At 50.1% G+C, this 15416-nt stretch overlaps 1 protein-coding gene across 1 annotated transcript in view; it reads left to right on the top strand.

Moving 5' to 3' along the window:
• HPS3 (HPS3 biogenesis of lysosomal organelles complex 2 subunit 1) overlaps positions 1-15416 on the top strand; it is a 62274-nt gene that overhangs the window by 6490 nt on the left and 40368 nt on the right. Inside the window, 8 exon segments of the mRNA XM_061568028.1 lie at positions 502-655; positions 1264-1346; positions 2040-2235; positions 5992-6073; positions 7202-7347; positions 9359-9458; positions 10198-10242; positions 10244-10383. Of these exon segments, the coding sequence (XP_061424012.1) occupies positions 502-655; positions 1264-1346; positions 2040-2235; positions 5992-6073; positions 7202-7347; positions 9359-9458; positions 10198-10242; positions 10244-10383 (946 nt within the window).

The following is a 15416-nucleotide window of genomic DNA, read 5'->3' on the forward strand; positions in this document are numbered from 1 at the left end:
AAAATGTCTTCTTACACTCGCACCGCGTTCAAGATTGAACGTGGGCTGCTGGATCGTATTGGGCTGGGCAGCCGGTAGGACAACGGACAAAAGCACGTTTTAATGTTTTTTATGGAAGTGCAAACGGAGCACTGCTTATTCGCCCATAATGCTCCATAGCAATGCATTTTGTGTTTGTTCCCAATATTAGCCCAATAGGGTTCGTTTTATGGTTTCATCTTGGGACGTGGGTGTGACTACTAGACAAAAAAAACCATGAATTTTCCAGCATCTTCCCATATGTTCGAGGTATAATTTTGTATAAACGGTACGTCATGCTAGTAAGTTTTAGTGCAGTCTTGACTCGTTACCACGATCAGCACTGGACGAGGATTGCTCATAATCCTCGACTGGCAAAATTGCCGACACGCGTGTCAAAGTGAAGCTGCGGTGTTCAAAGTTGAAGCCCTTGCCGGTGTCCCCTTTCTCTCACTGTCTCGGCATCGGTCGGTCTCCTCGCAGCCGCGTCTACGCCCGGCACGGCAATCGGCTCGCGCGAGGTTCCCTACCGTTGCACCCAGCTGCCCGAGGCCCCCTTCCAAGTGGAGTGGGCCGGCATGCCAACCCTCATGCACAACCTGGGCAACTCCCTGCATTTCTCCTCCATCCTCTACAGGTGCTGCGCTGTTGTCGCTGGCTATTCGCGGTCGTGCCCCGCTATTTTTTTTCACAGAGTTTGTGTTTTTTTCTTTACTAAACCAAAAAACTCTTGGCGTGAGGAGCAAAACGTCGGATGTCCAAAAAGCCACGTGGTGCTTGTTTGTTCACTCCGATGATGGCGATTGTGGTCAGGCGTGAAATGGATTCTTCCGCTGACCAATGCGTGAATCGACGTGTGCGTATAGGAAGTGATTTGTATATGGTCCGTGCAAATGCTCTAATTAGGCTAACACAATCGTTGCAAACACTTGATGCTGAACCCCAAAATCATGACTGGTGGTCAATTGAAAGTGAGCCTAAATATTCCACACTAGCTCACCGCTTTTATGTTTAATATCAAATTCTGCAAAGGTAGGTCACACCTGTATATTTTTATTATACAAATCATAGACATTTATAAACATAAAATTGAAAGTTTTTTTGTCCATCCTCTCTCACACACCCACACTGTGTTTACACATGTACATTGTATATCCTTGTTGTTGTTATGCCGAGCATGCCCGTGTGCATTTCACCCACGTGGTTTTGCGTGCGCTCTGCCCTTCGCCATACGTCCGTGCGTAGGAAGTTCGTGCCCAGCTTGTCCCCCCAGGGAGCAAGGGAAGATCTCCTCCACTCTCTGCAGCTCGTCCCCATCTACGTGCATAGTAAGCCGGGTTGCTCCCTGCATTTAAACGCGCGCGCACACACATATGCACTCGCGCTTGTATACGGGGGGGGAGTCACCAGACTGACCGGTGATCAACATCGGGCTCTCAAAGTTCATCGTGGGTTTGATGTGCTGCCATCGATTGGCCACTGTTTGTCGAGTGTCATGTGTTTTTTTCGCGCACATGCTGTGATCGCTTCACGATCCACCTACCCCCTCTCTAAATTGACGGGTTACAGGCCTACGCCGTCAAACAAAGTAGTGCTACCGCCCTCTGCTTGGCCTGGAAAGTCGTGCTGAGTCTTAGAGACTTTGGCTTTTAGGAAGATTCTAGGAAACAGGCATGTACGAGCTGGGGGTGGGGGGGTAGTGCTCAACGCTCCACACAGATCGGCCAGGAGGTAAAATCAGGCTCAGCTTCGCTCGGCTTCCGAGAACAGTGTCACCCAGTCGTCTTGAACTTGTCACTTCGCGTTTTCCGCACGCGAAATCGGCGCGGACAAAGCCAGGCTCGGCCCCGACCCTGTCCCGAGCGTGACCGCGTCTCTCTCCCTGCGCCGTAGACCGGTTCGAGGCGCGGATGAAGCAGCACTTGGCCGCCCCCCCCTTCCTCCTCCCGCTTGGCTTCCGAGATCGATGCCCCGACCCTGTCCCGAGCTGGACCGCGTTTTTTGTCTCTCCGCGCCGGCAGACTGGCACGAGGCGCGGACGAAGGCGCCGCTGGGCGGCGAGCGTCAGATGGCCGCCCTCAGCTGCTTCTTCAGCCAGTCGCGCGAGGGCTTCCTCTACGACGTGCTGGACGGCGCGAGGCTCGTCTCGCGCTACCAGTACTCGGCCGTGTCCCTGCAGGCCGCGCTTGGGACCCACCTCCTCTACGTCGTCACGCGGTAAAACCGCGCACGATGCTTCGTTTGGGATCTACGGATGAAAAGCGCCGTACAAGCGGAAGCTATTATTATTATTAGCACGGTTGGCTAAGTACGGTGTGACGTGTGGCTCATTCGAACGAACCGCATGCGTTTGGCAAACCAAAAATATGTATTACTTATTTAGCATTAATTTCCATTCGATTATCGGTAACAATAAAATGAACCACAAATACGATGATTTAAATTTACGTAGCGTGGGGAAATAGTAGCTGTGTTTATATTAATCGGACAGTCAGGTCATAGGCAAAGAAAAAAAAAAGAGGGCCTTCAGAACGTGGTTGTGAACATTCGCAGCGAGTCGACAGATGAAGGAAGAGACTAATTCCAGACTCCAGTGGTGGGGGGGGGCAGCAGATGAGAATGAGCGACTTCCCACTGAGCAAAGTTTGACCGAGGACGCAAGCGGCAAAGCCTTGGTTGCTGGAGCGGGCAGGGAAAAAGGAACGCAGTGAGCCTGGACTTGAACAATCTACAAAGAGTCGCCAGCACGGATGGCTGGGGGATAGAGAGAACCCTTTGGTTATTGATTGCGCCTTCTTTCATACCGCGCTGCAGCTCTGCTACCTGGACCACTCTGCACGTTCCCCCGCATCTCCGATGTAGCACGGTTGGCTGCGTACGGTGCGATTTGAAGCTCTGCATGCATACGTGCATTCGACAGTCTCTGCCCTGCTATAAATACGATCCAGCAGCGGCTTGGCGGTCTGGGTGGGGGGGTGCGGACTAGATTGAGAGGGGCGGGGGAGCAGAGTTGTTGGGGAGTTCGGCCCGTGGTGGACCTGCCTTCCAAACATGCGAAATCAATACACATTAGTTTCCCCCCCCCCTTCTCAGCTGCTTATTGCACTCGTGACCCGAGACTCTCGCGGGAACGCGCGCAAATCGGCACATCCATCACCATCACAACGGCGTGGCACCACTCGCTGGGCGTTCCCCACCACGTCTAATATTTCCAGGTTGTCTGGGCAACCTCACTATTACCGGGGGGGGGGGGGGGGGGGGGGGGTGATGCCTGTCCGTTAGTTCTGTGAAGGCGATGACGGCCGAGGGGGAGAATATCGAGCACGTTCCGTGGCCGCGTTTCGTTGTCGTCGACGGCGTTGTTGTTGATGTTGTTTGTCGGTTTTTATTACCGAGTATTTTTAGTTCCCCCTCCCAGCGAGATATTAATAGTAATTTTAACGAATCGGAACGTGTAACGCTCGCAGGATTCGTTCGGTCCCGGAGAGAGAGAGAGATTCAGAGGCACGGGAAACCACAGACAAAGCGGGAAGGCAGCCAGAAGCGGCGCTGACAATTGCCCAAGCTCTGAGGTTCTATATTGGGATGTTTAACCAACCCCCTTTCGTAAGTGTTGATGCTCGTGGAAGGAATGTCAAAGTACCCAGAGAAAACAAATCCCTCGTACAGATGGAGTGCAGATGGCAATTGATCCACTTGCTATGCTGCCATACCCGGGCAGACTAGGAGATGGCGTCCTCGACGCCCACCGGTCGGGATTTGCGTGATCCGCCAACCCTCGCCGTCCACCACAGTGCGGCGTTTACCAGCCACGTGCGCGGCATGGCCGCCAGGGCCCGGCGCCGTGTCATCGGTATTGAGAAATTGGATGAAAGAGAAATGTCTGTTCGGAGAGCTACTTTCCCAGTGAGCGGTGTCCCGCTCGTATGTCAGACAACATCGGTGCCGGTGACAACTTTTCTCACTGGAGGGCACACTTCAATTTGTATGTTACTCGGCATGTTGGACGACCTGCGTTCGACTCCCCCGGCATGGCTAATGTCGGTCGCGAGTGATATCGAAACCGGTCCCTGGTCCTCCTGTTCACCAACCCGCGTTGACAGGCGTGGGCAAGTAAGGTCAAACAATCTCACGTGGCTGGTATGATGCGGGGGGGGGCGGTGGGGTCACTGTTCGATTCAAGAATCGATTCACGCCGGCCATAGATGCCTTTACCACACGACGCCACGACCTGTCGATCGATCAAACGTCATTCAATATACAGCGCCATCCAATAATATCGTTTCGTGGCCCTACACATGCTAGACTCGTTTATACTGCTGACTAACTCGCATTAGGATAAAATTCCTTGCGTATTTGCTTTGCTCGAAGTAAAAAAAACGCCGCTGCAGCGGCAGCACCGCTAACTCTGCATTCCAGGCGCAACGGGTGACTCGGGAGAGCAGTGGGGGCTCGTTTCGGGGCTCTCGTGAGACAACCGGCAGAGCCTTTGTGCGGAGAAATAGCGGTTCACGGAACGCCCGTCTCATTTTAGCTGGAGGGGTGCAACCAACCGATCTCCATCGGCTTTGGCAGCTCTCCAGCCGTTGTCCGCAGTTTGATTGGGGGGGGGGGGCGGGTGGGTTGGGGGTGCTTCACAAATATGCCCAACGTTTTGTTTTTACTGCCCCGAAATGGGTTTTTTTGTGGATGCGAAAAAATAATTTGACCACCCCGTTGCGTCGATCTTGCGTGATGGGCGAGGTTTCCGGAGACGTGGCGAGTCGAGTCTGAACCTGTCCTGGGCCTCTGCTAGGTCGGTTCAGCCTTAAATTAGAGAATAAGGTGGCCATGTGTGGTTCTGACCATTCCCCCCAGCCACTTTTGCATCTTGCCGGGCTTAATAGGTGCTCGCTAAAAATTGTCGTTTGACTCAACACTTGAGTCTAAAGTTGGTAAAATTACAGCCCTGCAATTGCATTACTCACTTCACTGCTGGCCAAAGTTCTCCTCTCGAAAGGAACTTGATGGAGCCCCACTTAGAGAGGGTATGCTTGGCCTACTCTTCCACGTTGGCCAGACGTCTTGGAAGAGGTGGCAGTAACCACACTTTACCCAACCACACGTGACTTTCTAATCAACTGGGTTATAGCCACTCGTACTGTTGGGTGGATAGTGGCGTGGGAGGGGTGGGAGGGATTTAAATGTTTGTCCTCGTTATTTAAACTGCCTCGCCGGGAGATGGAGTTGAACCAACGGCCTCTGGATTGCAAAAAAAACCTCCCATTATATACTTTTCCTTTTAAGAACACAAGTGTTATTGACGAATCTGCAGCAGCATCTCCAAATATTTAAATCTGGATTGCAAGTCCAGTGGGCGCACTTATTACACCCAGCAGCTTCACTCCAAATCGTTTACAGCTGTGAATGTATTTCCACAGGTTATTTATTAGCTCGGTGGTTGTCAGAACTCGGGGTGCTTTTGTAAATGATTCTAATCGATAGTTTTACGTTTTAAAAATACTGTAAACATTCACAATAGTTTTTTGGATCAAAGCGCGCAAGTAAAATATTCCTGTCGTAAATCCTCCACCAGCAGGGTGAATTTGAATCTTGCATAACTGCCTGATGATGCTAGTTGTAACTACCAGAAAAACGTCGAAGCAGATTGCACAACGCGTGTGTGTGTAGATTGCTCTCCAACACCACACCAGTGGCGCTGCTGAAGCAGTAATACGTTGGCCACGTTTGGTCTGGCGACAACTTTATTAATTGGCTGTCGGGTGGAGGAGGGTGTACGACACACATTTTACTTCCGCAATCTGACCCACGAATAGATTTGCCCATCGTAACATTGGTCGCGGAAGCTTGCGTGTTTAAATATGCCACACACACTTTGCAGTGTGTGTGGCATATTTGCAGTGTGTGTGCGCTTTGAGCGGGCACGAGCGGGACAGAGAATTAAAAATGTATCTTTTAATTTTGTCTTTTCAGAGAGAACCTGGAATGCTACACTGTTCACAGTGTGACCCTGGCAACCAGAAGGTCGGACCCCGAAGTAGACGGAGAGAGAAAGGTACAGCCCTTAACTCTTCACACACTGGATGCAGCACACGTGCGCGATTTAACCCTTTCCTGTTCTGAGACGTCTACAATTTGCAGGGTGGCGGGCGTCCCTTTTGCTGCCGGATCTCGGAACCCGCAAGCGGCTCGGCATTAATTTGATTCAGAGAGGCGTAGCGCCGTTGCTTTTTAAAGACATTGTACTCACCGCAGAGAACCGTAGCGACACGACCGCACTCTATAAAGCTGTCGCCAAACTGTGCCACACGCCCTCCCGCATAGCCTTGTGGGAGCCTCGGTTCCGATCAAGTTGTTTTATTTTAGTTTTTATTTTAGTTTTCCCGATTTCGTTCCAATGACGTACGTATGCGATTCCGTTCTGATGACATACATGCACGTACGTCATCGGAATGGGTAAAGGGTTAAACCAGAATTGCAAGTGCAGCAGGTCGAGAGACTCAGCCCGATCACCACTAACTGCGCTCATCACATTCATGTTTCACTTACTTTTGGCAAGATTTTTAGGTCTTGCAAATGAAACGAAAGTCGGTTTATTTGACAAAATTTGATGACTGAAAATTGAAAAATATTTGTTCGGCCACGATGTGACGAACATTTCTCATTTAACAAGGCGTGTAGAAAAGAACTTCGCCAGCCTGATGTCGATAAGTGGTCACTGGAAAGGATCTCTGGATGTATTACTGCGATATATGCTTCTGCGATAGATGCTAGGCTGTCTTATTTGCCTCTGTTCAAACAAGTAGCAGTTTCATCTGTGGATTTTCTGCGATCGTATAAATAACTGAACATTTGAAACAAGAGGCTTGTGTTGCGTTAATCGGTGGGTACCTGCGCGAATTACTCTTGGCCTGAATTATATATATTTCTTTTTACCAAAAAATATTTTTTATCTTACACATGTATAAAATATGTAAGAGAATCCTTTGACCCGAATGAAAAGATAATTGTTTAAATTCGGGTCAAACGATGTAAAAAGTTTAACAAATATATTTCTGCCTTGGCACGAGTCGCATTGCACTCGAGCAAGCAATTGCAAGGGCTGCTCCTCTCTGCCTGACAGGAGGCCAGCTGATTGTGTTCTGGGCCGCCCGTCTGCCTCGCTGTCTGTCTCCCCCGCCAGGCCTGTCCGCCGCCCAGCCTGGAGGTGTGCTCGCTGCGCATGCAGCACTTCATCGGGCTGCAGCGCGTGTGCGTGTCACGTGACCACGCCATCCTGTTCACACGCGCCGGCCTCAGAGGCACCAGGACACCCAGACGGCCGCAGCGGTGAGGAGGGGCGGGGGGGGCGATCGTTGCTTTTACCGCTCTCACGTACGGCCGTCGGGCGCCGACGGATGATCGTCTCCTCTGTTTACAGACCCCTGCCGAGCCGCTGGTGGAAATTCCACATTGCTGTGGTGGGGGTGGGTCTATTAAACTCATAGCACAACTGCTGTTAACTTTCTCACAGAGTTGTACTCATTTTATTGACCCCGGAGGGATGATAGGATGAGTTAACCCCCCCCACCCTCCCAACCAGAAATTGGACTCGCAACCTTCCACCTATCAGTCGCTCACCCTTTGGCCAAGCCACCTGGCTGAGGACAGCTCTGTGAATCGTCACCGTTTACGATGAAACCATGCCTCCCATGCAGTACCTCTCCCGACGAACACTCGGTGCAGGTCTTCGCGCGACTGTGAATCGGAACATCGACTGCGAAAAACCTAGCACATGTGGAGATAAGAGATGCGTCTGGGGCGGGTGGCTGCGTCGCTCTTTGACGGCCGCTGAGAAGTCGCCGTTACGGGAGCGCGTGCGTGCGTCCCGTGTTGTGTCGGTGTCTGCACTCGCAGGCAGTGACCGCACGGGGGCAGCAGAGCTGCACCCTGGGCAACACGTCCCACGTGAGAGCGCAGGGATGCCCGTGGTTCCTGCAAAACACCGATAACAATAAAGTTGAAATGCCCATGCATGCATACCCGTCAACCCATGCGGTTTACCCCGTATTCCTGTTAAGGGAAATTTAGTTTTCAGGGTCCATACGGCGTACGGGCAACAACAAAAAATGGTCTGTCTGTTTTGTTTCTCCTTCGTGATGGGGACTTTGTCGGATGAACGTTGAGATTAATAAGGGGCACGGGGTGACCAATACGGTCTGAATTGGTCTGTAATAAGGTATGTGCATGTGCTGTGAAGAAGGCCCTGTCACCTTCTTTAAACGTCATATAACGTGTTAGTTTAACACGCAGGCTTTGTGTTACTGATGAAACGTGTGCTTTGAGTTTGTTCATTGTGCTTGTGCACCACTGCCAATGCAGCTGCAACAGCAGCATCAACAAATAATGTTTAATAACAAAGTTGTGGTGCGAAATGGTGTTTTTTTATATATTAGGGATGTGCTCCCAGTTTTTTTTTTGGCATAGACCCAAAATCAGGAGCTAGATGTGAAATTTCGGATGGTAAAAAAAAATTGATTCTTTAGAAAACCATGACATCACTATTAATTCAATCGATTACTCGATTGATATATTAGTGCCCCCTGTACCTACACCTTCAATCATCTATTGAACACTAAATAATATTCTGTCTTGGTACGCAATTAAATAATAAATTACAATGCTAATACCCTTAGTTTGATCAAGAGAGCCTCACTGGGCCGACATTGGCAAGTTTGGTGTACGCCATTGATGAGTGATTGGCATGTGGGAGTAAAACCGGCGTACTCGGAGGAATGGACCTCTCTACACGAGGGTCGTAACACTCAAAGCTCCGCACAGATGAATTTAAGAATCCATTGCTTGGCTGCTGTCTCGGCGCCACTTTCAAACGCAAGCATACATCGCCTGGCATTTGCAGGCAGGTCTTCTGCCATCGTATGAGTATGTGGCTGCCTTAAATTTCCACATGTTAAGCCACTCCGTTGAGCTGTCATTTGTGGCCAGATTGCTTCTGAAAAAGAGTTATATAACTCAGTGGGCTTGGTAAAAAAAAAAAAATAATACGAATATCCATGTCCCTCATGCCTGCGTATCTTGCGAGATCTGACGGGATCGGACACATTAATGGCAGTCTGTTGGAAGACTTGTACATCAAGTCCATTGCACGTCTGTTAACACGTGAACACACGCGTGTGTACGTAATGCGCGCGCACACTCAGAGAGAGCTCGCGCCGTAGCTGCTCAAGTGCGGTCTGCTCATTGCACCCCGCTGCCAACCCGCCATCTCACCCACGCCCCTCCCCCTGTCCCCCCCCTCCCGCTCCCCGTGCGTGTGTTTGTATTTTGGTTTGATTGACAGGCCGAAGATGAGGCCAGACGGGGGCGCAGGGGATAATAACACGGGCTGGAATCTCTACGCCCTGCACCTCACCCCGCTGATACAGCTCTACAATGAGATGGTAGCGTTGGCTCTTTATGATCACTGTGAATGGGCCAGCTGGAATGGCCCAGGCCGTGTGACCCAGTTGGGGGTGCTGGGCTCGTCCTGGCATTGATAGAACATCCCTCAAAGTGCCAATTAGTGCCCTGTGGCAGCGTGGCCCAAATATGGACCCCCCCCCCTCCCTGGCCACCCCCTCCCTGGCCACCCCCTCCACGTCTTGGTCCATAACAGGGACTTCTTAACCTGTCGAGCGTACGGAGGGAAGGAGCGCGCGCTGCTCTTATCATTGTTGGAAGTACGTCATAAAAACCCCAGCGCTTGTGTTTTATGGAGTTTCGGGTTTCACGGGCCCGTTGCGATATAAAGGATGTTTTACGTTGCCGAACCGTTGCAACGTGACGTGGCTGGGCCGTAGATCGTGTGGAACGTGAGCGGAGCGCCCGCGTTTTGAGATTAGAGTTCACATCCTGACCAAGGTCGGCTCATTCGCATCATTATCATCATCGTCGTCGTTGTTTTTATCATTGTCTTGTTTATGACTTCAAAGAGCGACCGGTGCAGTGTGTGATCATAAGCGGTGGGGGAGACAAAGGCGTTCGGGCATGGTGCTGGCCACCCACCCCTGCCTATACCACGTGCCCGGGCCTTCATAGGTGCTGCTCTCTTAACAGCGCTTGTCCCCAACAGTCTGTTCAGGCTCCACCGGGTGGGGGGAGGAGGATCTTTGTCGTCGTCGTCTGCGTGCGTGCGTGCAGGTGGAGTACGGGCAGCAGTATGAGAGCACCTGCCCGGAGTCGCGGCTTGCACCTTCTGTGCGAGGGCCACCTCCTGCTGCGGGCGGCCGCCCTCGCCGGAGGCCCCGGCTGGACCGAGGCGTCTGCTGCCGAGTTTGCGACCGCGTTTCGCGAGAGCTGCGCGCTGCTCGGGGACCAGTACAGCCGGTGAGAGGCGCGGGCCACAACCGCACACACGCACGCAGTCACCTCCTTGTCACTCTTCCATCGCTGTTACCGCTCCTGTGATGTATGCCTGCACGTGCAACTTTTTTTGCACCGTACGTAGCCATCTGAGTCGGAGGTGCGATCTTCGCTCGTCCACTTCCCCCACTCCCCCTCAATCCGTGTGGGAGACTGCATCAAAGCCGACAGTTTCAGAATCCGTCTTTATCCTAGAGGAGTCCCATGTACTATGAAGCGCTCCTTCGCACAGATGTCCAGCTCAGTCCGGGGATACGTGCTCCAAATCCCGCGCGTGAGATGGCGTGTCGGGTGCAATGAGGTCACATGAGCCACCACCGGCCGCCAGAGGCCGCTGCGTTCACCTCGTGAAAATAAAATAAAAATAATCGATAATTGAATTGTGTCGTGACGGCTCGCCGGATGGCGCAGGGGGTGATTCCTCGCACCGCTATTGAGAAGCGCCGACTCTAAAGAGCTCCGCGTCATTCATAGCCCCATTCGGCCGTTTGCTGTGGTGTCTGTTGCTCCAAGTCCTTCAGTATTTCTCGCCGCAGAAGATACGTGGAGGGGTGCACAGAGAGGGAGCGCCCGCGAGAGAGCCGCGACTGACTGAGAAGGTCGGTTTTGTAATCGCACGCCACCGCTTCAGCTTTCATTGCGGCTCCTTTATTTGGGTTTCTGAACGAGAAAAATAAAAAGCCTAAAGGGCTCGTGGCAGACCGTGACACGTAATAGGAACCACGTGCCGGCGTGTACATGTCCCGCGCTAATAACTTTCAAATGTGCGGCCGTAATTGGGGCTAGAAATTGACGGCGTCATGCACGGCACGGAAAAGCAAGAGCCCATAACATTTTATTTCAACTTGGTTTACCGTGCTTTTTTTTTTTTTTTAAGACAATATTTCAACTTGCATTAAAAACCGGCCGTGTGACTCGCAGCATTAGTTATTCTGTACGTTTTAGCTTTCTAGATAAATCAGTGTTTAAAATGCTTGGAGGGTGTATGTGTGCGGGGAGCGGTAGCGTAGCGGTTAGTGCGCTACGCTACAAACCCGGCGACCAGAGTCCGATGGCTGCCGACGGCGAACACCATTGACAAATATCTGAACCGGTCCTGGACCTCCCCTAGGTCGATTCTGCCTCAAATGGTGTGTACACATCGCCACTTGGGAGACCAAGGCCACCTACCCCCTCGTATGCCGTTCCGGCCTTCATGGGTTTTCGCTAAGAGCGCTTTCCCCAACAGTCTGTACAGGCTATAGGAGGGATCTTTGTATATATAGTATCGTTTTTTTCGTCGCGCTCTTAACATGTAAAATCTTCGTGTGACATGTCAGTTGGTCGTTGACGAAGTTCGTCATTAGTCTCCACGTCTTCGCTTAATTGTTGAATAATAGGAGGGAGGTGGCCGGGTGGCACAGGAGGTCCGGGAAACTGAGCCGGCACCGCTGACATGCCGGGGTTCCAATCCCGGCAGGCGCCGGTGATTAAACCGGTGACTCAACTGCGGCAGGTTGATGGTCTCAGCCTGGTCACTGGTGACTGCTTAGCAAAAGAAGAATACATTAACATTAAGAAAATTCCATCTTGGAGCATTTACAAATGCGACGGAAACTCTTTGCAGGACATTTTTCAAGGCTTGTCCCCGAGTGTGCTTAAATCAACCAACTCAAGTGACCTTGGAGGTAGTTCGTGATGTCGTCTTCTACGGCACCGTCTCTGACACAGGGTGATGCACTGCTGGCTGTGAGAATTACAAATGGAATGTTTTAGGAAGTAGGTTTATAAATAATCTCCTGTGCAGCTGTTCTCACAAAATACGGTGAGATTCCCTGCTCTGGGAGATTTCCCGATATTTAGATTCTCCATCTCATCACTTGGTGCCGATAGTGCACGAGGAACAACTTTGAGAGAAGACCAAAGTATATAAATATACATGACAAATATTGTGTAATGTTTCGATTTAAAGCTTTCGTGACTGCAGGGATTCATATTCTTGGATATTTCGGTAAAGTCACGTAGATAAAATAATAAAAATAAAACATAATAAAATTCTCACGACGTTTCGGCCACAACACAAGCAGCCGTCCTCAGATGAAGAACAGAGCTGTTGGAAAGACAGCATCCTAGTCAACACTGTTTTCATTAGGACGCTGTGACTTTACCGAAAGATCCAAGAATATTGCGTAATGTATCGAGAATAAGTGTTTGTTTTAGGTATGTTTTCGCACAATCTGTGGTCCAAATCTGAATTTTACCATGAACTTTTGCCAGCATTTCGCAAGTATAGTTAGCTAATAATATTCATCATCACCCTCATCGGTCGTAGTCTGTCCACTGCTGGATGAAGGCCTCCCCCACTCTGTCGCCATCCCACGTGGATTTGCGTCGCCGTGACCCTTACACAGGAGCCGATCCCGTTTGTTCCGTCTCCACCACAGGGATCATCGTCTTGTGCGCCAGTTCTTCTTTGGCTTCCACTCTGACCAGTCTCTTCCATCGGCCATCATCCCTTCTGGCGATTATTCATTATCAAGGTTTTATTTGTCTTAGATCGCGTTATTACAAATGTGTCACAACCCTCCACCACCCGACACGGCCAATCAGTCCTTGCCATTCAATATGATGACTCCTAATTTGCATATTAATAATTCAGATTTTTTTTTCGAGTGGAGTGATGGTGCAGCGGTTCGTCGTGTTTCACCACGAACCCCAGGGGGCATTGGTTTTATTCGCTGGCCACGGCCAACATGAGTGGCGAGTGAGATCCGATACGATTCTGAGCCCATTCCTCACAAACTGTCGCTGACCAACGTGCTCAAGTATGGTCAAACAACCACCATGATTGACACGGCGGTGAGGGAGGCCCTTCATCCGAAACAGTGGATTTGTAAAAGAGCTTTTAATTGTTTCATTATTTAGTATGTTTTTCACCAATTGTTATGGATGAGCATCTCCGATCTGCAGCTTTCGCCACGCACCACTGCAGCGGGCGCTTTCGGGAGTTGAAATTAGGAGAAACCCACACTTTGGAATAACAGCGCGGGGGCTGCGAGAGCGTGATGTTTAACCTCACGCCCCCCCCCCCCCCCCTGTAATCTTGGTGACTAGATTCCATCGGCTGTCGTTCGGTAAGTGGGCCGGAGAAAGCGTGACACATCGCGCTGCGAGTTTTGTTTTCCAGGCCTCCCCCCCCCCCACCTCATTCGGGCGCAAATGCGCCGTGACAAACTTGTCCATTTATTTATCCGTCGGCTCCATTTTGTGTTATTCTACACCATAATTGGTGCTTTTCCATGTTCGACTCTCGTGTTGGGGGGGACGCGCTTTGGTGAATGGGCGAGTTTGTTTAAGGAGAGGAAATGGAAGGGATGGACCGGAGAGCCGTGCCGTATTAATCACTGTCTCCACGTGCGTGCACAGATGGCCTCGCTTCTCAGTGCGCCACTTGTTTGTGGAGACGGCAATTTATAGATGACCGGCTTCCTGTTTTGGGCAAAACTTCACTTGTGGCAGGTCCCGAGTGGCCGGGAATTATTTTTATTTTTAAATTAAGTCTCGTGAGTTTCCAAGGTACGTGTGGTTTGGTTTTCTCTCTCTCTGTGCAGAAGGCGGTTCCATTGCTGTCCTTTATTTAGCAGATTTCAATGATTTCAGTTAAAACGAGGAGCCGTCTTTGATATCCATACGAAAATGTGTCTCCTTCTGAGCTTCGAATATCCCACCATAGTTATATTCTCGTCTGCATCGCGCAACTGCCATTGTTTCTTAGTTCAAGTTTAACTGTTTATTAAATATTCATGAGCCGATTTGCTTTAGTCTACTGCTTAAGCCACATACAGTTCAATATCTGTACCAATATTATGATACTGGTTCTTATTTATCAAAAATATTCACTTTTTCCAAATTTTTTAAAACAATTACAAATGTTTACCTCTACTCTGGCAGTGTTTCACAGGACATTTATGGCAGGTTGATGTTTCGGGCAATGGGCCTTCTTCAGAGCGGAGGGCAGGATTGTCAGTTGCCCTGGGTTACATAGTCATTAACGACTAATTTAAAAGTAGTGGGAACAACTTAATTGCAGCTTAAACCACGAAATCATTATAAATGGTCCAAGCCCTGTAAACTAAACTATTTTTATTTCACCAGGTAAGGCCTGCTGCGCTATATAGCTCCTTTTCAGAAGCAACCTGACCACATGATAGCCCAATGATCGCGTGATGTTAATTCTAAAATGTGGACGGAAGAAAAACGGAGGACCCGGTGATAAATCCACGCGAGCTCAGGGAGAAAGACACACGCAACCTCCAAATATACAGCAGGCGTCAGGGTCGCGATCGAACCCGCAACCTCCCGCATACAAGGTGAGGGAGTTAATATCTCGCCACGGCAAAATCAGCAGATTTTAAACAACCGTTTACCACACTGAGATAGGAATCAAAAATGCGTGCAAAGTTCCGACATTTCTCCTGCATTTCGGTTAACAGCTTCGGCGCTTGCGGCAGCGCGTTCAGAGACGTCCTGAGGAACGTAACGAAAAAAAGTACGAATTAAAAAATAAATAACTGACCCTTCCATGCTTGGCTGACCTTTGAGGCCTGCTTATAATCACAGCATTTGTAGTCATTTACATCCGGAAATTTAATCCACAGCTTGAGAGAATGTATGAGCGAATGTGTTTAAGTTGAGCCATTGCTGTACAAATAAACTGGGCCTTGTCGTAATTGCCTTGCTGCCTCTGCTTTCTAGCAGGCTTTTGACAAGGCAATCGCTGTTGCCTTTAATTTAGAAAAAAACAAATCCCTGGAATGGTTATGTTAAGGGGTGGTGAAGGGGGGGCGATCTGAATTATTTAAGGTTGGTTGTCCTCAACCACACACGGATGATATTAGTGACCGACTCATCTTGAAAAGTCGTTGTTTTCGTTGTAATTTCTCCCCCTCAACATAATCTCAACTGCGCTATCGGCGTCGCATCGTCACGAGACCGAAATATCCCTTCTGATATCCCGC

The sequence above is a fragment of the Lethenteron reissneri genome, chromosome 40 (assembly GCF_015708825.2).
Source record: "Lethenteron reissneri isolate LAM-NWPU_2019-01 chromosome 40, ASM1570882v1, whole genome shotgun sequence".
Taxonomy (NCBI): Eukaryota; Metazoa; Chordata; class Hyperoartia; order Petromyzontiformes; family Petromyzontidae; genus Lethenteron; species Lethenteron reissneri.